At 59.3% G+C, this 20435-nt stretch overlaps 2 protein-coding genes across 4 annotated transcripts in view; both read right to left on the bottom strand.

The window, feature by feature from the left end:
* Nucleotides 1-2782: 2782 nt before the first annotated feature.
* On the bottom strand, nucleotides 2783-12347 carry TEX29 (testis expressed 29). Its single transcript, XM_068984218.1, has 5 exons — nucleotides 12290-12347; nucleotides 10917-11027; nucleotides 4437-4506; nucleotides 3523-3686; nucleotides 2783-2823 (listed from the first exon to the last, which is right to left on the bottom strand). The coding sequence occupies exons 1-5, from the start codon at nucleotides 12345-12347 to the stop codon at nucleotides 2783-2785; spliced, it is 444 nt and encodes a 147-aa protein (XP_068840319.1).
* Nucleotides 12348-18032: 5685 nt separating this feature from the next.
* Nucleotides 18033-20435, bottom strand: part of ARHGEF7 (Rho guanine nucleotide exchange factor 7) — a 101040-nt gene continuing 98637 nt past the window's right edge. For all 3 annotated transcript variants that reach the window (XM_068984521.1, XM_068984522.1, XM_068984526.1), the window contains one exon: nucleotides 18033-20267. In XM_068984521.1, the coding sequence (XP_068840622.1) occupies nucleotides 20145-20267 (123 nt within the window). In that variant the 3' untranslated portion in view covers nucleotides 18033-20144. The remainder of the gene's footprint in view (nucleotides 20268-20435) is intronic.

Genomic DNA, 20435 nt, shown 5'->3' with positions numbered 1-20435 from the left:
CCCATGGACAGAGGAGCCTGGAGGGCTACGGGCCATGGGGCTGCAGACACACGACTGAGCGACTTCACATTCACGTTCACACTTTCACCACACGGAGGGGGCACAGAGCCCTCTGCTTTCAGAGTGACCTTTATCCTAAGTGAGTGCATGAATGCTCAGACACTTCAGTTGTGTCTGACTCTGTGACCCCAGGGACTGTGGCCCACCAGGCTTCTCTGTCCACGGAATTCTCCAGGCAAGAATCCTGGAGTGGGTTGCCATGCCTTCCTCCAGGGCATCTTCCCGACCCAGGGATCGAACCTGCGTCTCTTATGTCTCCTGCATTGGGAGGCAGGTTCTTTACCTCTAGCAACAAACCCCCCACTTAATTCCTAAAACCATACGATGGAGATGAGAGATGAGGATTCATTTTTAAAACCCACTTGCTTGCAATCTAGAGACAAGCACAAGAAAAGCCAGACTTGGAAGTCATCACAGGAGGGAAGAGAGTTTTGAGCTGAAGAAAACACTCTGACTTGAATTCTCTTCTTTGTGGAGAACTGACAGTAGCCTCTGTGTGGATCGGACCCAGAAAGCTGCCGCGTGCCGGCGGGTGGAACAGCCACGCCCGTGACCGCAGAGAAGGGGGCGCAGGCTGACTTTGTCGGGCTCTTACAGGCGCTGGAACCAAATTAGGACTTATCAGCACGTTCATTATCTAAAAATAAACCAGCTTTTCTTTGCTTCATCAAAAGATCAGATTATAGAGTACGCCGCCTTACTTGCAGAATAAAGTGTTTTTATTCTTAGACAGTGAGGACAATGAGAACTGTTACATAACCTGTCAGTGTGTGGATGGGCCGGTTACGGAAGCGGATTGTTCCTTGTGATGAGGTCTATCTGGTTTCCCCGCTGAGGAGGGGCAGTGGACAGCCGTGGAGAACACACAGTCCCGAGATTCAGGATGCAAAATAGGGCGCGGCTCTTGTCAGCCTTCTAGACCGGTGGCTCTCTGCAGGATGGCTGCTTTCCCTCAGACACCCCGAGACCAGGGCTGGTACCCCCTCCACCCAATCTGCAGCCAAGGCCCCGCATTCTGTGCATTCACAGAGCAGGCCTGCGCTCCCCCCGCCCTGCCGGGGGTGGGCATCCTCCTGACCCCAGTGGAGAGCAGAGCTGAGCCCACCTCCCACCCAAGGAGGTCGCTATGGTGAGGAAGAGGTGGCCACACCGCACGACCGGAGGGACCAGCCATCCCCTCCAACGCTGGCCATCACCCCAGGGTCCCCGGAGCACCTGTGCTCCAGGCCAGCTGGCTGCACCCTCGGGGGGCTTCACGAGCGCCCTTCGTGGCCCACAACCTGCTAGAACAAGTCACAGAGCTCAGGGAAGCACGACTCCCACGATCACAGGTTCATGAAAACAAATGGACGCGTCTCTTCCTTTCTAGCCAAGGCAGGCACATGAGATGGGGTGGGAGTGTCCACAGGTGGCACAGCCCTGTCCTCAGGACACGTCGCCCCCTGCCCCGTCGATGGGGTCCCTGCCCGGGGCGCTTGGCTCAGCCTCAACCTCCGAGCGTGTGCGGTGGCTTCATCACAGACGTGACTGAGTCGCTCCCCCATCTCCAGCCCTCTGTTCTCCCAGAGGTCAGGCTGAGATCCGGCGCTGGTCTCTCTGTGTGGCCAGTCCCCCACCCGAGTCATCGTGTGGGTGTGACAGCCCCATCGCCCTCTCCCCGTCACAAGACACGCCTATACTTGGGACACTCCATGGCTCAGCAGGGACCTCCCAGGCACCAGGTCTCTCTGGGCTGAGGCCAAGTTCTCTGCTACCCAGGTGGGTCCTGGTCAGGTTCCCCAGAGGAACAGAATCAGCCTGAGACCGGCCGACTGACTGGCTCACAGGAACTGGAGGCTGACACGTCCCGAGACGAGCAGGCAGCCCTGGCCCAGCAGAGTCTGTGCCGCCTGCGCCAGGCTGCTTCCATCAGGCCCGAGCCCTGGGCGGAACCGTCTCAGCTCAACTCCAAAGCAGGAGAAAGATGGTGTCTCGGTTCAAAGGTGGTCAGGGAGGGCATGAGAAATTCCCTCAACGGGAAGGCCAGCCTATTCCTTCTTCCTTCTGTTCAAGACGGACTGCAGAGGCCCACCCAGGGAAAGAATCTGCCCACCATGCGGGAGACCCAGGTCCCATCCCTGAATCGGGAAGATCCTCTGAAGAAAGGAATGGCACCCGACTCCAGTATTCTGGCCTGGAGAATCCCATGGACAGAGGAGCAGTCCTAGGGGTTGCAAAGAGTTGGACACGACTGAGAGACACTTACACCCTCACCCTCACTAGGGAGGGGCTGTGGTCCCCTAAGCCCACCTCTCCCACCCAGCAATCTCATCCAGAAACATCCAGAATAACCTATGACCGATTCCCGACACCCAGCGGCCCCTCCAGCTGAGACGTAAAATGGGCCAGGCCTGACCTCCCAGCGTGTTTGAGTGACCACCCATCCCGAGCCTGCAGCCCACCCTGGGTGGGGTGAGCCGGCGCCATGGGCTGCCTGGCCCAGGTTGGAACAAGCCGAGCGTCGAGAATGCAAGCTCCTGGGGCCCAGTCTCAGCTCAGGGGTTGCTCCCTCCGGAGGCGGGAAAACAAGCTTTGGGGAACCAACACAGACCACAAGCATTTCAAAATACCATTTTTTCCTCTCACCGGGTGGTTACTCCGCAAAATATTTCGACGGCCGTTCCCCGGCCGCCCCACCGCGGTCAGAGTCCCTCTCGTCATCACTCAGCCTCTGTCTCGCGCCTCAGTCCTCTGTTTCCTCCTCCTCCGTTATTACCAGACTCGCTGGATTTAAAGATAAAACAGAGAGAAGTGGGTTTAGAGTGGGATTCTCGGCCACCCCAGGGGGAGACCCTCCAGGGCCTGTGGACGCAGCTGCAGGGACGCAATTCACGCAGAAGCGCGCTGGGCGGCCGGGTCTCTCCGCTGAGTGGGGCCGGAGCCGCTGCAGCCCCCGGGGAGCAGCCCTGCGGGGGGCCAGCGCCAAGCCGGCAGGCGCCCAGGGCTGCAGCCAGGCCCTGGAGGACGGCCGGGCAGGCCGCTCGCTGCCCCTTGGGACGGTGAGGGCCCGAGGCTGACTCCCACCGACCACGGCCCGGGACAGCTGGTCACCACCGCCGCATCTCCTCGAACCTGCCGGGGGCTCCGGCCAAAGCCGCCCACCTGCTAGGGCAAGAGGCTTCCTGGGAACCCGCGCCGGCAGGATGCATCCCGGCGGTGATGCTCTGAGCCTGCCAGCTTCAGCCAGCGCCCAAGAGAGGTCACCCCGCTGCCCCGCGCCCGCCGCCTGCCAGGCCTGGGGGGCAGGAAAGGGAGGACGCTGTGGACAGAAGCCATGCCTCCGGCGGAGCCCACCTCGCAAGCTCACCCTCCTGGTCAGACAAGACAAATCGCGCTTCTGTTCAGACTAGCAGGCGAGCAGCACACACGGGGGCCGGGGTGGAGGCCGAGGGTCTCTAGCAGAGCTGCTCTCGGCTGGCTTACCGTCCTCTGTGCCGCTCTCCTGGGACTGCGGCATCTCCACGCTTGGGGCCTGCGAGCCCGCCCCCATGTTGCTGGGGGGCTGTGTCTCCACCTGGACGCTGGACTTGGCCGACACAGGCGCCTCCGTGGGGACTTCCTTTTCTCTCCGGCTCTCCTGGATGACTCTGATGAGCAGAGAGAGAAGGATGGGGACCCCGAGGGGCCACCTGGCCTTGCGCTGGGACGCAACCGCAGCATCACAGTGTTGCGACCCTGCCCTCGGGTTTGAAGGAGAAACGCTGTCGCCTCAGGTTTGTTTCACACGAGCTCCAGGCTCACCGGGTGAGTGGCACCCAGGGTCCCAGACACACAGGGAGCAGGCCGGGTGTGCGTGGCCCACAGTCACGGCCAGGCCGGGCCACAGAGGTACCACCTGGCCCCAGTTGGAGGAGGAACATGCTTTTGCCTCGCCGTTGGACAGAGTGGTTCAATCAGCCTCACGGGCTTTCATTCACGAGACAGGGGCTGGGACCCCGAGTGCAGGCTGCAGTCCGGCCCTGCCTGTGGACCACGGGCAGCTGTTGGGCCTGGCGGGCATGTCCTGACCACTAACATGCACCCCAGACGCAGGCCTGAGCACACGCCTGCCACGGGACAGCCGCAGGCCAAGGGTGCAGCCTGGTGGCCTGCAGACCGGTGCCTGCTGGCCGTGAGGCTGAGACGCGAGGAGCCAGGCTGGCAGCAGTGTCCTTCAGTGCCCCTGGCATCGGCCCTGAGGGTGCTGGGCAGGAAAGCATGCACCCTGGCCGGCTCCTGCCCACAGACGGCCCTCCTTGTCGCCCGCACCACAGCAAGGCTGGGAGCCGCCTGCCCACAGCACCCTGCTCCTGTCCCCTCGGGCCCGCAGGTGACGTTCAGAGAAGGAAAGCGCTGACCTGTAAATGATGGTGATGACAAAGGCCCCGGCGATGATCACGATCAGGGCAGAAAACGCCTGCACGTAAGCTGAAAAACAGTTCCCAGGCGTCACTGCGGGCCAGCATCTCCCCAAAGCCGACTGCTTCCCGCCGCCGGCCACGCCCTCACCCAGCTTAGCCCTGGGATACGGCCTCTGCACCTTCCTCCCCCGGAAACGCATCCAGGGACCCGAGGACAGTGATGGGGAGGGCTGTCCATCTGTCTGGATGTCTGTCCAAACATTCTGTCCATCTGTCCTCCAGCATCAGCAGCACCCAGCCTCCTGGGACCTGGGCCGCCCCCTGCCCTGGCCTCCCTGGAAATGGCCCCTCAATACGCAGGTCAGTTGTCCCAAGACACTAGGAGGCACTTTCAGGTGACAAATTCCACAGGTCTGACTGCAAATTTCATGGGCCGGGCGCTCCTTTATCCACGAGGGGCAGCCGCTGCCCCCCGTGGCTCCCACCTTCTCTGGACTAGCCCCCAAAGGAAGGCCCAGTGCCTCACAAGGTGACTCAGGGCAACCAGGCCCCCCGAGTGTCCCTGTGCAGGAGCGCCCCTCACAGGTGTGAACTCTCAGCCTCTGTCCACTCCTGGGAGGGAGAGGGAGGGCGGAGTTGGGCAACCCCCAGGCCTTCTGGGGCAGGGGGTAGTCCTCCACCTCGGGGGCCCTCACAGCACCCAGGCTCACAGGTGGGTCCAGGGGGCCAGCCTTCCCTACAGACTGACGCTGGGCCTCCTTCCGCCAGCCAGCTCGGGACTCGGACGACTGAAGGGCAGGACCCACGTCCCTGGGGCCCAGGAGCTCCGCGTGGAGGCACTTGGACCATCTCCCCCTGGTTCTGTCCCCGCGTTCTCGCGAGGCTCAGGCCAGGATTTTAAGGAGCGAGGCCTGACCCCGGCTGGGCCATCAGCGTGCTCAGATGGCCTCCTCACCGACGCTTTCCCCCTTTCTCCAAGCGAGGGAGCGGCCGGCTGGCGAATGCCGACCCGATGAGTGACATGACCTCTTCAGTCCCCTTGCTTCCTCCTCCCTCTGAGCCGTCTGCCCCTGACCCAGTCATAGCATCATCAGACGGCGTCCTCACTGGTGGTTCCCTGGGGCTGCAGGGTCCCGGATGTGGGGCTTGAGTCAGGAAATGGAAAGAGGCGATGCCACACAGCGCAGTGAGCAGGACCTGAGCATGGGCAGGCTCTCACAAGCGAGTTCACAGGCAGAGGCCATGGGGGTGCCTGGGGGCAGCCGCCGCCCTGGGACCATGACCGGCTGGGAGCTTCTCGCAGGAGGCGCCTCCTGGCAGTTGGCTTCATCCTGTCCCCGATGCCTTGGCCATGGAAAGGCGCTCCCCTGGGCTCACCTCCAGGACTGTGATAACCTGCCTCGCGTTTCTCACCCCCGGAGTGAGAGTGAACGCAGTGGTGTAGACACTCCCGCGGTGACCTCTGAACTAGGCATTGCAGGGGGACGCGACCTCCAAGGTCAGGGTCACTGCAGCTGCAGCCCAGCTCACGGTCCGGCCGCTGGCCCCGGGGAAGAGCATCTCACAGCATCTCACAGCTGCGAGCCGACCTGTGGCACGGAGCAGGCTTCTGTGCGTACCCACTGCTGACCCGCAGCAAGCTGAGAGCCTCAAAGCAGCTCGTCCAGCCCCGGGCTGGCCTCAGACGACCACCACCTCCCGAAAGCTTGACTGTGGTCTCGTGAGCCACCTGAGCCCAAACCACCCAGCCAAGCCTCTGAGTCACTGCTTAAAGCCATTAAGCCTGGGTAATTCATCACCTGGTGAAAGATAACTAATGTGGGGCCATTCCTAGACCTCAGTGCAGTCAACGCGCTTTAAACAATGTTGAATGAACGGAACTGAACCAAGTCTAAGAGTGAACTGGGAGCTTCCGAGCGACAAGAGGAAGTCCCTGGGGGCTCAGATAGCAAAGAATCTGCCTGCTGTGCAGGAGACCCAGGTTCAATCCCTGGGCCAGGAAGCTCCCCTGGAGAAGGAAATGGCAACACACACTCCAGTGTTCTTGCCTGGAGAATCCCATGGACAGAAGAGCCTGGTGGGCTACAGTCCACGGGGTCACAAAAAACCACCATCCCCCAGGGAGGAGAAGGCAGCCCACACATTCTTGCATTCCAAGGAGCAGTTATTCCTTAGTGTGATTTGTGTTCCGTTTCATGAAAGAAATTGAGAATCTATTTGTGTCCTGGTTTATGAGAGAAATTCAGAACCTAAATGTGAGTGGACCCCTGTTAGAGAGACACATGGATCTAGTCGGTGATTCAGTTTTCAACTGTCAGTTGTATCTTCTGTATCTTGGTGCAAATGCTTTTCTTTCTTGAGGTCGAGCTCCTGAAGGCTGAGACTGAATCTCAGTGGTTCTCTCTGCACGAGCTCCAGCCAGCAACCATCAGTGGCAAGCAATATGTGCGATTTATCATGTAACACATATTATGATCGATCACTCAGAAACAGCAGCAATTGAAAAAATATCTTGGCAAAGCCTCCCCCAGATAGTTAAAAGTTTTGAAATTGTCTCAGCAAGTCCCATGAAGAAACTGAAGTCACACATTTAGGGGGAAAAAATGACAGGTTAAATAGTGCGCCCGAGACTCAAGGCTGAAAGCACGTCATTCTCCTTGAATTCCCGTTTCTTTCTCAAAGATCTAATGCTAATTCCCCACGTTCACGTTCTTAATGATACAGATTATGCCATAACACAAAGTGCACTTCAAACCAGCCAATTTAAGAAGTTGGTGAAAGGTTTTCATAACATGGAATTATGAGCACAAAGGGCTCATAATACCCTGTCACGGGACACTACAACTTACAGCACAAAGCTTCTCGTTCGCGAAAAATACTGAGGACACAGTGAGAGCCCAGTGCAGGGCTCACTGCCCAGACTCTGCCCACAGATGGGCCACGCTCGCAAACACGAGAGAAGTCGGAAGAAAAGGCCCAGCCCACATGACTGAAAGGATGGAAAGAGGCTCAGTCCTCGCCTCCAGGCAAAAAATGACATACCCACTTGTAGAACAATGAGCCCTCTTCAAGGGCAGAAAATTCCTGGGTTTGTGTTCTTTTCTAGGGTCCTTAGGGACACTAATAATTTAGGTGCAAAAAATAAGGCTTATTTTTCAAATAAGTGATAGGCATAAGGTGATGGTACTAATTTACATGATGTCTCAAATACAAACATTTACAAATGGCCAGCTCCCACCACGAAACTCTGATGAGAAGATGCTCAGGGACGGAACAGATGAAAGAAGAAAAAGCATCAGCTTGAGTTTCTCTTCTCTCACTGGCTGCATTCTTCCTTGAAGGATCCATGTCACTGCTTTATGCTGTTAGGGCTCCATTTCATTAGGATGTGAGCAAACAGGGATAATTAATGGCCAAAACAATGACATGATGCTGGGAAAGATTGAAGGCAGGAGGATAAGGGGACGACAGAGGAGGAGATGGTTGGATGGCATCACCAACTCAGTGGACATGAGTTTAAGTAAACTCGAGGAGTTGGTGAAGGACAGGGAGGCCTGGTGTGCTTCAGCCCATGGGATCACAAAGAGACGGGACTGAGCAGCTGCACAGCAAAAGCAGTGACCTGTCCTGTGACTTGACCTGGGAATTTAATGTCTTTTGCATCTTTATATATAGAAGATTGAAGAGCAAACCCACTACCCTTTGGATGTGAAAGTTTCCTGCTTTTAGGAGTTTCCCACAGTATATGTCTCAGAAAAACTAAGCTGCATATGTGCTTAGGACACCAAAGTCCTCTAGGAAGAGAAACTCTATGATGGAGATGAAGTGAGCCAGACTGGCTGCTCTCCAAATAGTGAGACGTGTCCAACCACTAAAACCGCAAGATGACAACAAAAGGATGAAAAACGCAAAAAGCAGCAAATTACAGTCGGCTGGAAACAATCAGAGGCAATTGTTGAAATCACAATGGCTGAAGTGGTTGATAGCAGCTCGGGGCAAACAACAGGCTGATCAGAAAGCTTCGAGGGAAAGCCTGGAGAGCGGTCCGTCTCCAGGGAGACTTGGAGAGCTGTGATGTAGCCCTTGGAGGGCAGGGAGAATCCCTAGGAGAGCAGAGGCGGTCCCAGGCTCACCCTGCTGGCTGACCTTCAGGTTCCGTGCAAGCAGGAAGCGGAGACTAAGGCAGAGCTGGGGACCACCTGGACGCAGGGTCCCAGCCCACACACAGGGCCTTTGGTGGAGACGGGGAGATGACCCCCGGGCGTCTACAGAGGTTTCTGTCCAGACACAAGCTGACCACTAGGCTGACCAACGCAGAGCCTTCAGTGAGCACACACTGCAAAGATGACAGATGCTACAGAATCCACTTAGAAAAGTCACTGGTAAACAATGACCCGGCCCCAGCGAGAGCTTTAGGACGCAGGAGAACCTGGTTTTCAGAGTCGCCACATTATGTAATTTAAATGTCTGGTTTTCAACCACAGCAACAAAGGCTGTGATACATGCAAAGTAACAAGAAAATATGGCCATTGTACATGATACGAAAAAGGCCATCAATAGAAATGGTCTCTCGGGAAGCCCAGATATTAGATTTACTGGGCAGAGACTTTGTTTTAAACAGGCTCAGAGAACTAAAGGAAGCCATATCTGAAGAACAGAGTATGAGAATGATATCTCACCAATAAAAATAAATTATTTAATTTTAAAAAGACCCAAATAGAAATTCTTAGGTTGAAAGTATAATCCTGGAAATGAGAGTCTCACCAGAGGAGCAAACCGGTTGATTTGAGCCACAAAAGAAAAGAATCGGCAAAGCCAAAGATAAGTCCACCTAGAGCATGCGGTCTGAGTATTGGAGAGAAACGGAGTCAGGAAAAATTCACAGAGCCTCAGAGATCCGTGGGACACCACATCCAGTCATGTCCAACTCTGTGACGCCGTGGACTGCAACACGCCAGGCCTCCCTGTCCATCACCAGCTCCCGGAGTTCACTCAGGCTCATTCATGTCCATCATGCCGGTGATGCCATCCAACCACCTCAGCCTCTGTCGCCCCCTTCTCCTTCTGCCTTCAATCTTTCCCAGCATCAGGGTCTTTTCCAATGGAGTGTCCCAAATATGCAGCCTCTTTTCTGCCTCTTTTTTGAGCTGAACTGACCCCTCTTTTGCCCTAAATACCAAATCTTCACCCCAAGGGAAGACACTGCTCCCCATTTGACTGAACCCAAATCTTGCCAATGCTTTAGCTTCTTGAATGGTTTTGCCTGGAACGTCACTTTCTTGAAGGTGCTGGAGTGACGTTTTGAGTGGGATTGCCTGCCCCGCGGGGCAGTGTGTCTGACTTCCCGGCTCCAGGAACAAGAAGGCAGGTCTTCGGGGTGCGGGGCTGAGCCCCCCTGGGACCGCAGAGGAGACCTGGCTGGCCGCAGAGCGCAGCATGCCCCTGGGGGCCGAGGACCCGGGACACATTTCCCAAAGTGTCCAAGCTGTTGAGGGTCCGAAGCCAGTCCCAGGGGCTCTTCCCTGCATCTGGTGAGGCCTCCTGCAGACTGCCCGTTCCCGAGACCATGTGCCCTTCCCCAAAGTCCTCAAGCCTTCACCCCTGCTTCTAAAAGGGAGGCACACAGGCTAGGAAAATGCATCTACCACCAAGTGGAGCTTGAGGGCTTGGAGACACTAACCCAGATGAGCCCAGAGGCGGAAAATCCAGGAAGCACCATTGCAGCGTCCCTTGGGATTCACACATTGTGGCTCGCCTCCTCCTCCCCACCCCCAACCCTGCTTCAGGCACCGCCCCCCCAGTCCTGCTTCTCGGTGCACCCCCCCACTGCCTGACCTAGGGGGTGCGGCCGCTCCCCGGCTCAGGCCCCGCCCCTCCTGGGCATCCCTGCCAGTCTTACGCTGACCCCCAGGTTCGTCCCGGGCTCAGGATGGGGAGCAGAATTATGTCCGGTTGACGTCTTATTCTGACCCCTGACGGCGGCCCGTCCTGGGCCCTTGTGGCCGCGACCCCATCCAGGTCAGGTGTGTCCCTGCACACGGTGCCAGGGCCCCCAGCCCGAGCCAGCTCTTTCTGTGGACCCGGTGGGTCCAGCTCAGCCCTCTACGTGCCCAATGGAGGGAGCTCAAAGAAGCCTCTGCAATAGCACGCAGGCCCTCCGGGCAGTGAACATTCTCCATAGCTGGAAGGCCCCTAGCCAGCCCCTCCAAGCCCTCTTTTCTGGGCGGCACCAAGCAGGGTGATGTGGAAGGAGGGAACGTGGAAGGAGGCCCATCCTGCAAGGAGGACCCGGGCGAGGGGGCAGGCGGTCCCAGGCCCACAGGGCTGTGCTGTCCCTGGCCCGCGGGGGCTGTGCTGTCCCGGGCCCGCGGGGGCTGTGCTGTCCCGGGCGAGGGGGCTGTGCTGTCCCCGGCCCGCGGGGCTGTGCTGACCCGGCCCGCGGGACTGTGCTGACCCGGCCCGCGGGGGTGCACTCACTGGGCACGGCCTTCTCGTAGCAGATGCCTTTATAGAAGCAGCAGCCAAGCTCCTTGCAGCGGTCCCTGCTGACGTTGTAGTCGCATATGTCGTACAGCGGGATGTCGCACACTGCAAAGCAGACGCACGGAGGCGTCACCCCATGCCTGCGGCCCCCGCGGACTCGGAGTGCAGGGCAGGGATGCGCGGTGGGTTTTGCTACGGTCTTCACTGCGCGTCACACAGACCTCACTCTGAGAGTCCGATCTGCAAAGAATGCAATTTCTGAACAAATTAGCGTCAAGCTAATTGCAGAGGATAACGCAGGGTCCTCCAGTGGCTAAGGAACTAATGCGTCTTGGCAAGACCTCGCCGGCTCCACGCTCCACAGAGAGACCGGGAAAGAAAGGTCTGACACCGCCAGTGCCCGGGAGCTGGGGCAGGAAGTGTTACCAAGTCAGGTTTAAGCACAGGGTGTGTGAAAACGATGATGCCGTGGGTCATTTCAGAATTTAGAAGTCTGCTGAGAAGGACAGAGCTCAGGGCCTGGGTCAGCGTGGGCTGCACGGATGGGCAGGACCCTCAAGGGCTACAGCCGCCCCACTGGTCCCCTCCCCGCCCTCCCCGGGTCTGGCTCCTGCAGTCAGGAGGCCTGCATCCTGGTTCCCAGAGGTGAAACCCGGGCTTAGAACGAGTCTAGAACCCGACATGCCTCGAGTGTGAGAGCCACTCACGTCCTGCGGACCTGCATCAGGGCTGCCCAGACAGACGGGGGTGAGGCAGCTCCCCATATAGAAGGGAAGGGGGTGAGGGGGCAGGCTCCCCAGACAGACCTGGGGGGCAGGCTCCCTAGACAGACCTGGTGGGGGAAGGCTCCCCAGGGACAGGCTCCCCAGACAGACCCAGGTTGGGGGCAGGCTCCTCAAACAGATGGGGGAGGAGGGCTCCCTGAACAGCCCAGGTGCAGGAGGGTATCAGGGTACCCAGGTCCCAGGCAGAGGGCCTCCTGCGGGGGAAGCCCACTCAGGACATCCCTGGGAATCCACGCGTAAGCCATCTTAGGGGTGTCCTTTATGTCCAGTCTCCAGGCGGTGAAGCAAGGGCTTGGGGACCGCGCCCGCTCTGACGCGGCCTTCCTGCCTTGGGAGCCTCTCTGACCCCACCTCGGCCCGCGGCCCCGCCCTCCGGCTCAGGAGCGCCCTGCCCTCCCGGTGTGGAGGCCGGGCTCCCAGGTCCCTGGGCACGCTGGGGCGAGTCACTCGATGGAGAGGGGGGCGGTGCGGGCGTGGTTGCAAAGGCCCCTCGCTGTCTGTGTGTCCCCCATCGTTGGGGACGCCCAGCCCCCGCCCACCCCGGGCCGGGCCGCCTGCCACCCCCGCAGCCTAGCCAGCCACCTGCAAACTTCTTCAGGAGGTGCGAGGGGGACTTCTTGAACTCGGGCGCATATCTCATCATAGCAGCTGAAGGAGGGCCGAGGGGTCACGGGAACCTGGGGGAGAACTGGTCAGCTAGAGGCCCCGGCGTGGCTGGCGCGGGACGGGGGCGGCCAGCGGGGGCCCGGCCACACCTGGCAGGCATGTCCCGGCAGAGCCCCAGCCACGCGCCTCACGACAGGCTCCACGTGCACAGCAGCGCTCGGACCAAGCGAGGGACTGGCCAGCGCCCCGCCCACCGGCTCCAGCCAGGGCAGGCCCACCTGCCAGCTGTGACGTCACACAGGCCCAGTGACGTCACACAGAGGCTGCGCAGGGCGGAAGCAGCTGGGGACCCCACCCCGAGCCCCTGCCTGCACGACGCTGGTCCTGCTGCCCTGCCAGTCTCCTCTGCAGAACCGTGTCCCGAAATGCTAAGGCCCTGAGGCCCTGGGGTGAGGCAGGCTTGGTGAAGCTGAGAGCCCTGGAGGACCCCGCGTGCCTGTGGACAGCACGCAGTTCAGTTCAGCTGCTCAGTCCTGTCTGGCTCTTTGGGACCCCGTGAACCACAGCATGTCAGGCCTCCCTGTCCATCACCAACTCCCGGAGTTTACTCAAACTCATGCCCATTGAGTCGGTGATGCCATCCAACCATCTCATTCTCTGTCGTCCCCTTCTCCTCCTGCCCTCAATTTCCCCCAGCATCAGGGTCTTTTCCAATGAGTCAGCTCTTCACATCAGATGGCCAAAGTACTGGAGCTTCAGCTTCAACATCAGTCCTTCCAGTGAACACCCAGGACTGACCTCCTTTAGGACGGACTGGCTGGATCTCCATGCTGTCCAAGGGCGGCAGACGAGGAGGCCAGAGATCAAGAGCGGGCAAGCAGGTCACGTGGGGGCTTCAGCCTTCACACCGCACGTGTGAAGCCAGGCAACAGAACAGGGTCTGTGCAGAGCAGAGAACGAGCTCTGTTTTCACAGCGTCGTCCTGAAGGGCCATCAGGAGGCAAGAGTCAGCCTGGGACAAAGCAATCACCCAGGGAAAAGTAAACGAGGGCTATGGCCGAATGCGTTTCCTGCTGTTTTAATTACAGTCAGTGACTGGTAGCCCGACTGGGGAAACCAGGCTGGAGGGGTGGGCCCTGGGCTCCAAGTGGACAGGCAGGCCAGCACAGGTGCCGTCCGGCCAGGGCTGTGGGCTCCGCGAGGCTGCAGGGCGGGCCCTGGATGGAGCGGCCTTGGTGCGTGGGGACAGGGGTTGCGGGCGGGAGAGGGGGTGTCAGGGTCCAGGGGAGGAGGGGACAGAGCAGCTCCAGCCCAGCGGGGGAGGACAGGAGGCAGCAGGAAGGCAGGCTGATGGTGGAAGGGAGGCTCGCGCTGGGAGCCGCGGCCCGCGGGGAGCAGGTGCTGAGTCCAAGGAAGCTGAGGTCACTGGAGGTCAGAGCCGGATGTGGCGGGGAGCCCCGGGGAGGGGAGCAGGCAGGCAGTCGGCTGGGGCCGGCTCAGGGCCTCTGGGGCAGGGCCACCTTGACCAGCGCTTGGCGGGGCACCGAGCTCGCCCCTGCTCCTGCGAGATGAAGAGGCTTTGCTCCCCCGCCCCCTGACCACGGGACCCAGCCTCTCTCGCCCCGGTTTCCTCACCTGAAAACAAGGTGATGATACACAGGCATGGGACTGTCCCGTGCTGGGTGCCCCGTAATGAGCCCACGTCCAGGGGCTCGGAGGGTCAGGCGGGCGTCCAGCGGCGCCCGGGGCCAGGCAGTCCCCTCTGTCCAGCAGCGCCCGGGGCCGCGCTGCCGTCCACTGGGTGTAGCTCAGCTGTCTGGAGTGTATGGTCCAGGGTCCACAGCCCGCCATCAGCCCAGGGAGACCCCCAGCACTGTGAGCAGACACCCCCACCCTCCCAGAGGTGCTGGGGTCCAGCCCCAGTGGATCCAGGGTAATTCGAAGTGGGGACGGTGTGGGCGAGGAAAAACTTATTTAATTAGAAATATAAGATTAGATTAGGAAGAAATAGTGTAGTAGGAAAATTAAGTGGAGAAAAGAGGCTGAATAACTTGGTTTATGTGGAAAGCCAATAAAGTTTCAGACAAGGAGCTTGCACCATCTACGGTAGGCCACCGGCGTCCTCTTGAATAGCGGGGGGTGCCCCGCCTTGGGCTGCCTCTCGTGTGGATCTTAGAAGCCGGGGCAAGTAAGTAGACATGGCGAGCCTCCACGCCCCAGATGGGAATTCAGCCAGAAAATAGAGTAAAGAGGAGACACGGGGGAAACCAGTCCAGCGACTGGCCCGGCCTCTGTTGTCTAGGAAGGCCTTTCATACCTTTTTTTGTACATAGACATCAATGGATAATATAAGATTAGGCAGCATCAGCAGCCCTGACTCTTAGCAAAACCAGGCTTTCTCTCTGCATACCTAGTTGTATACACAAGTCTTAGGTGATTTACATCATCTTCCGGCCAGAGAGCCAATTAGCATTTTACAGCCTTTTTTTCTGATAAGGGTTTGTCAACCAGAAGACTTATTTATGTTGTTCTTCCCAAAGTCTGGTGCCACTCTCAGAAAGCACTAAATAAGGTTACATTCTTATTACAGAGCAAAGATACAATTTATAACAAGCAAAAGGAGTACAGTGATTTATAACGAAGAAAAGTAATTAACTCAAAAGTCTAGTGTTAATATCAAAACTATTATATTCCTTTTTCTATACCCCAATTACATTGATTAACATCCTCCCAGGCGCCTAAAAGATAAAGAATATGGAGGCCTGGCAGCAGTCATTGAGTCAACAGTGAAAACCCATCACCAATATGATTTTTAGCTTTTTAGAAAAGGCTCTGTATCTTTAAGATGCTTTAAGCTTTGTGCCTCTGGCGGTTGAGGAGCTGTAAACAATTCACAAGTTGTAAAAAGTCCGGGGGAACCTGTTAGGCAAGTTAGAGAGCCATCAGAGGGGGTTTGAACTGAAACATTCCTTTCAAATGCAGAAGACTGAAGCCCTGAGGTAGGTTTTTCCAGAGTGTCGGAAGAGTGGAAAAGCACAGTACAATAAAATCAGGCCGACTCTGGTTTTGGGGGTACATGCTCAGGAAAACTCGGGGAACCCCTGAAGCCAGACCACGCCTTTGCACTTTGTCGGGCTTCCCTCCTCATGACCGTTGCCACGGGCGGGATTCCTCACGCTGGCTCCCGGCACAGAGGGGTCTCTAAGCCACCCCGAGCCCGAATTCACCTCTGGACATGTCCTGTCCGTGGAATCTCACCACACGTAGACCTCAGTCTGGTGTCTCCCGCCTGCTGTGTTCAGGATGCATCCGGGGGGCCCGGGTGCCAGACCAACCCCCTTCACGGCTCCAGGACAGCCCTCCACGCGGCGGACGTTCTGCTGACCCGTCCGTCCCGACGGATGTCTGGGCTGTCCCACTTCTTTGGCCACCACCTGTAACACCACTGCGGACGTCCACGTACGGGTTTTGTGTGCACATGGGTTCCCACCTCCCTCGGACACAGCCTCAGCCACGGCCTCCCTGGGTCAGGCAGTGGCTCCAGGCTCAGCTTCTGAGGAGCAGCCAGGCTGTCCCCAGAACGGCCGCCCCAGTTCACGTTGCTGCCAGGAGTGTTGGCAGCCAGGCACCCTCCTGGGAACTGACTTCACACCACCATGCGGCGGGTTCACGTCCATCGATGGACCAGCTTCCAGGGAAGCAGTGAGGAAGGTCGCGTGCGGCCGTGCGAAAGGTCGCGTGCGGCCGTGCGAAAGGTCGCGTGCGGCCGTGCGAAAGGTCGCGTGCGGCCGTGCGAGGGCTGGGTCAGCACAGGGAAGCCGGGGAGGTGAGGGCGCTCAGGACAGACCCCCAGGGCAGGGCTGAAGTGCTGGCTCGGGTGGGTGGGGCGGGGGCCCAGGTCATCACGGCGCTGGCAGGACCCAAAAAGAGCAGACGGACCATCCCCTCTGCGCCCAGGGAGCTCAGGGTCTGTTGCCTACTTTGCTGACCAGCCAAGCTGGCCTGCAGGGGCCCATGGGGAGCTCACAGGGACCTGGGCTGGCATCTCCTGTTATTGGCCGAGCCTTTTCCCTTGTGATGCGATTTTAGCCGAGAAGACGCGGTCTGTCCTGGACCCAGAGGTCTTCCCATGGGAACCGTGGGAGCCGCCCTGGCTTCTCTCAAACAAAAGACGCTCCTCCCCAGTCAGTGCCAGGGAGGGGACGGTGGTTAGCTGGGAACCTAGCCACACGCAAGTGGCCTCTGCGAGGGGAGGTGCCCCAGGCCAGCAGGGGGACAGGCCAGCACTGGAGCTGAGTCCACAATCCCCCCGGGACAGGTCTAACGGTATCTCCCGGAAAGTCCGTTCCAGTCCTGACCCCGAGTACCCATGCACACGTCCCCAAGTGAAGCTGGGCCTCTGCAGACGCCATCGGTTTGAAGTCTAACCCAATGTGACAGGCGTTCCTCCAGGGAGAGGAAGCAGAACCACGGGGGAAGGGCCCAGGGTGGACAAACAGACACACGCCAACAGAGGCTAAGCCCGAGGCCCCGGGACGTGCCACCATGGGGGCTGGGAGGGGACCCCCAGGGCCAGGGCCTCCAGAGGGACAGGCCGCCAACACGTGGGCTCCTGGCTTCAGGCCTCAGGACCCCGAGATGAGGCTCTGCTATCAGAGCCCACCCAGTTCACCACCCCTGCCACAGCGGCCTCAGGAAACCAGGGCTGTCATCCGTTTTGCGGGACAGTAACCAGGTCCAATCCCTGGTCAAGGAACTAAGTGCCCACACACAGCATGGTGTGGCCAAATAAAAAAATTTTAAAACTGAGCCAGAGGCGTGTTGGCACCACCTGCACTCGAGGAAGCCTTCCAAAGGGCAGACGTACCGCCACGTGCCTCCCTACGGTCTGACCCAGAGACGATGACAGGGGCACCCGGGCCATCTGACGGAACACGTCCTGAACACGGAGCCCCAGGCTGCGACCCTGACCATGCCGTCAGCTCCGTCCTCTGTGGCGGAAGCTCCGGGGAAGAGGGGTGGATGTCCTGGGAACGCTGCCCCCCACCTGGCCTGGTTGCTCCCCAAACACCTGCCTCCACCAGGACGGAGTGGAGGGAAGGGCGAGGCCACCTCCTCCTGCCACGCAACTCTGAGGGGCCCACGGGGTCCAGGGAACGGCATCTGCCCTCCACCAAGCCCCACACGGGGTTGACCTGGACCTCCTGGGGTGAGAGCCTTTGGCCCCCAGACGGCAGCCTTTCCTTCCCCCAGACTTGTTCTCATTTTTCATGCGTGCTAAATCGACTCAGTCGTGTCCGACTCTGTGACCCCATGGACCGGAGCCCGCCAGGCTCCCCTGTCCCTGGGATTCTCCAGGCAAGAGCACTGGAGTGGGTTGCCGTGCCCTCCTCCAGGGGGTCTTCCCGACCTGCAGATGGAGCCTGCCTCTCCTACGTCTCGTGTTGGAAGGCAGGCTCTCTACCCCACTGCCACCTGGGAAGCCCTTCTCTCAAGCTTTGTTTCCTAACTTATCTCCAAATATCCCCAAACTCTCGATTTTAAACATAAATGTGATATTTTCCAGCATCAAAAATTCACACCAGAATTTTAAAATACAGAAAAAAAAAAAAAAATTCAGAAGGATAAAGGTAACACACACATATGCCAAAAAAAAAAAAAAATCACAAACAATAAAGTGACATGTTTGTAACATAAGAAAAATAGTCAGTTTAATGATAATTACAACAGAGCGTGAGGAGTCGAGACCAGGACACCAGGGGGGCGTTCGCGGAGCACCAGCACAGCTGTGAAAGGGGCCCCGGCGCGTCCTACGGAAACACGGGCGCAGGCACCGGGGGCCCGTGGGGAGTTCGCGACGACGGCTCAACCTGCTGCAGAGCACGCCTCCGCGACGGCTCCAGTGCGTCCCCTCCCGCCCGGGCGAGGACGTGGCTCCGTCTCCTCGTCCGTGGAAAGTGAGGCAGAGGCGACTCCAACAGGCAGACGGCCCCTTCCTGACATCCCCTCCACTGACAACAGTGCAGGTCTGTAGGAAGAACCGCTCAGATGCATCGTCTCTGCTCCCTCGAAAGCTCAGGAAAAACCCTGGGACCCGGGAAGGATGCGTCACACAAGCATGTCAATGGCCACCCGTCGGGAGGAGGGTTGAGAACACACGTGCGCCCCTCGATGCTCAAGTCAGCAGTTAAGGCAGGCTCTGCAGACACCCTGTCAGGGTGCGGGCAGCACTGCCCACCACAGAGTGCTGGAGAGTCAGGCGAGGATGCGGTTCCTGAGTTAGAATTTGCGCGCGACAGCAAACTTCAGCACGCGATTGGCTATTTCCCACTACAAGGTCTCATGCCTCACCAAAGGGCCTCCTGTGAAAACGGGGCTCACCAAACACTCCAAGGGCCATCTTCCCAGCCCTGCCACTAACGAAGAAAATAAAACACTAAACACAAGAAGTCGGCAGTTCTCGTTACAAGGTCAAGGCCTTTGAGGCCCCAGACACCCTCCCCCCTGCCCCCTCCCCACCCCCCCGGCCGCCCCGGAGCAGGGGAGGCTGAGGGCGGGGCCACGGGCACCCAGACCAGCAGCTGCTCCAGCTCAGGGGCGTCCAGCCGATGCAGACAGAGGAGCGCAGGTCACAGTCACATCTGATGCCACGCAGGCATTTCCGAGACACCCCTGATCCAGGGGCTGGAGTTTGGGCTTTTAAGGACACGACACTTGTCCTCTACAAGTTCGTCTCACTTCACAAATGACCTCTTCAGAAGAGCAAGGCGGAGGAGCAGGTCCCGTGAACTGGCTGGACCCTGGGCGGGGCTCCGGGCCTGAGGACAGGCCCCCTCCTATGGGCCCTGGCCAGCTGGATCCAGCGTGGGGTGGGGGCCTAATCTCGACACCCCCTTCTTGGGGAGTCTCGGGCGTGTTCTACTGCTTGATTCGTGCAGAAACAGTGCAGACGCTGCCTCCTCAGCAAACACGGAAGGCCTGCCCGTGCACCCGACGGGATGGCAGGTGTTCGGGTCAGAGCGGCCTCATGCAGAGGCCACCTGCGCCCGGCAGCGCATCCTCACGGGCTGCAGCGACGTGCAATAAATAACACACTTTATTTACAGGCTTCAGGGAGCTGCTCCTTCTGGGAGGATGGGACGGTGCACCTGGCCGAGTTACCAGGCCAGCCCCAGCCAGGCACCCTCTGCCATGCACGTGCTCACAGGGGTGGGCGTGCGCCCAGCTGTCACGGGGCCCGGGGGCAGCAGACATGGTTCTCGGGTTCGGGGCCGAGGCGAGGCCCCAGATTCAGCCCAGTGCTGCACACAGACTGCGACCCTGCTCGACCGGGAGCCTGGGGGCGTAGACGGGGCCCCTGCGGTCTACAGGCCCCGCAGGCAGACACTGCGGGCGGTGTTTCTGGAGAGCCTCAGCACAGCAAGCACCCCCAGAGACACCTGTGGGTCTGCAGCCTCCGGTCCCCACGAGCAGTGAGCTTGAGCCCCAGGGCACGGGAGCAGAGAGGTGAGTGCAAACGGACTGCAGCCCAGCAGCCAGCCCAGACGGAAGCCCCTCCGTGTGCGTTCAGAGCGGGGCATTTCCAGGGAACGTCCACAGGACACTGACAGGCGTTCACGCGGAGCCCGCGAGTCCAGACGCCGCCACTGTGCTCGCTGCGGGACGAGCTACTGGGTGTGGGGGGACGCGGTCTGGGCTCGGCCTGGAGCTCACGGCCGCCCGGCTGCAGTCTCCACGCACGGCCCCGCCAGCAGCCTGAGCGTCAGGGGCGGGGGTTGCGGGGCTCCGGCTCAGTCTCAGAACCGGTCTTAACAGGGCACCAGGACGCCCCTCAGAGGTTCGTCTCGTCCCAAGCAGGGTCATTCATGTTCTTGAGAACCTTCCTCACCAGCTTCTCCAGGTCTCTGCGGGCTCTCTGCTCCTCCTCCAGAGACTTCTTCATCTTCTTGTTGTCCTGCGGGTGAAGAAGACCGCAGGGGGTTAGCCGCCATTGGCACCAAAGGGGACCCCTCCCCAAGGAGATGGGCCCCCGCTGAAGGAGCCCGCCCTGCACCGCGGCCAGGGGAGCGGCTGATGGGGCCCCCGAGGGTCTCAGACGCAGGGCGGCTCCTGGCACCGGGAC

Source organism: Capricornis sumatraensis, chromosome 12 (assembly GCF_032405125.1).
Source record: "Capricornis sumatraensis isolate serow.1 chromosome 12, serow.2, whole genome shotgun sequence".
In the NCBI taxonomy this organism is placed as follows: Eukaryota; Metazoa; Chordata; class Mammalia; order Artiodactyla; family Bovidae; genus Capricornis; species Capricornis sumatraensis.
Note: the sequence above shows the minus strand (reverse complement) of the source record. Positions and strands in the feature narration are given on the sequence as shown.

Coding starts and splice junctions, on each gene's coding strand:
- TEX29 (XM_068984218.1), bottom strand. CDS start 12,347: ATGAGATATGCGCCCGAGTTCAAGAAGTCCCCCTCGCACCTCCTGAAG. Junction 4,507..10,916: donor CTACGAGAAGGCCGTGCCCA/GTGAGTGCACCC, acceptor ACTGTTTTTCAG/CTTACGTGCAGGCGTTTTCT. Junction 3,687..4,436: donor GTCATCACCATCATTTACAG/GTCAGCGCTTTC, acceptor TCTGCTCATCAG/AGTCATCCAGGAGAGCCGGA.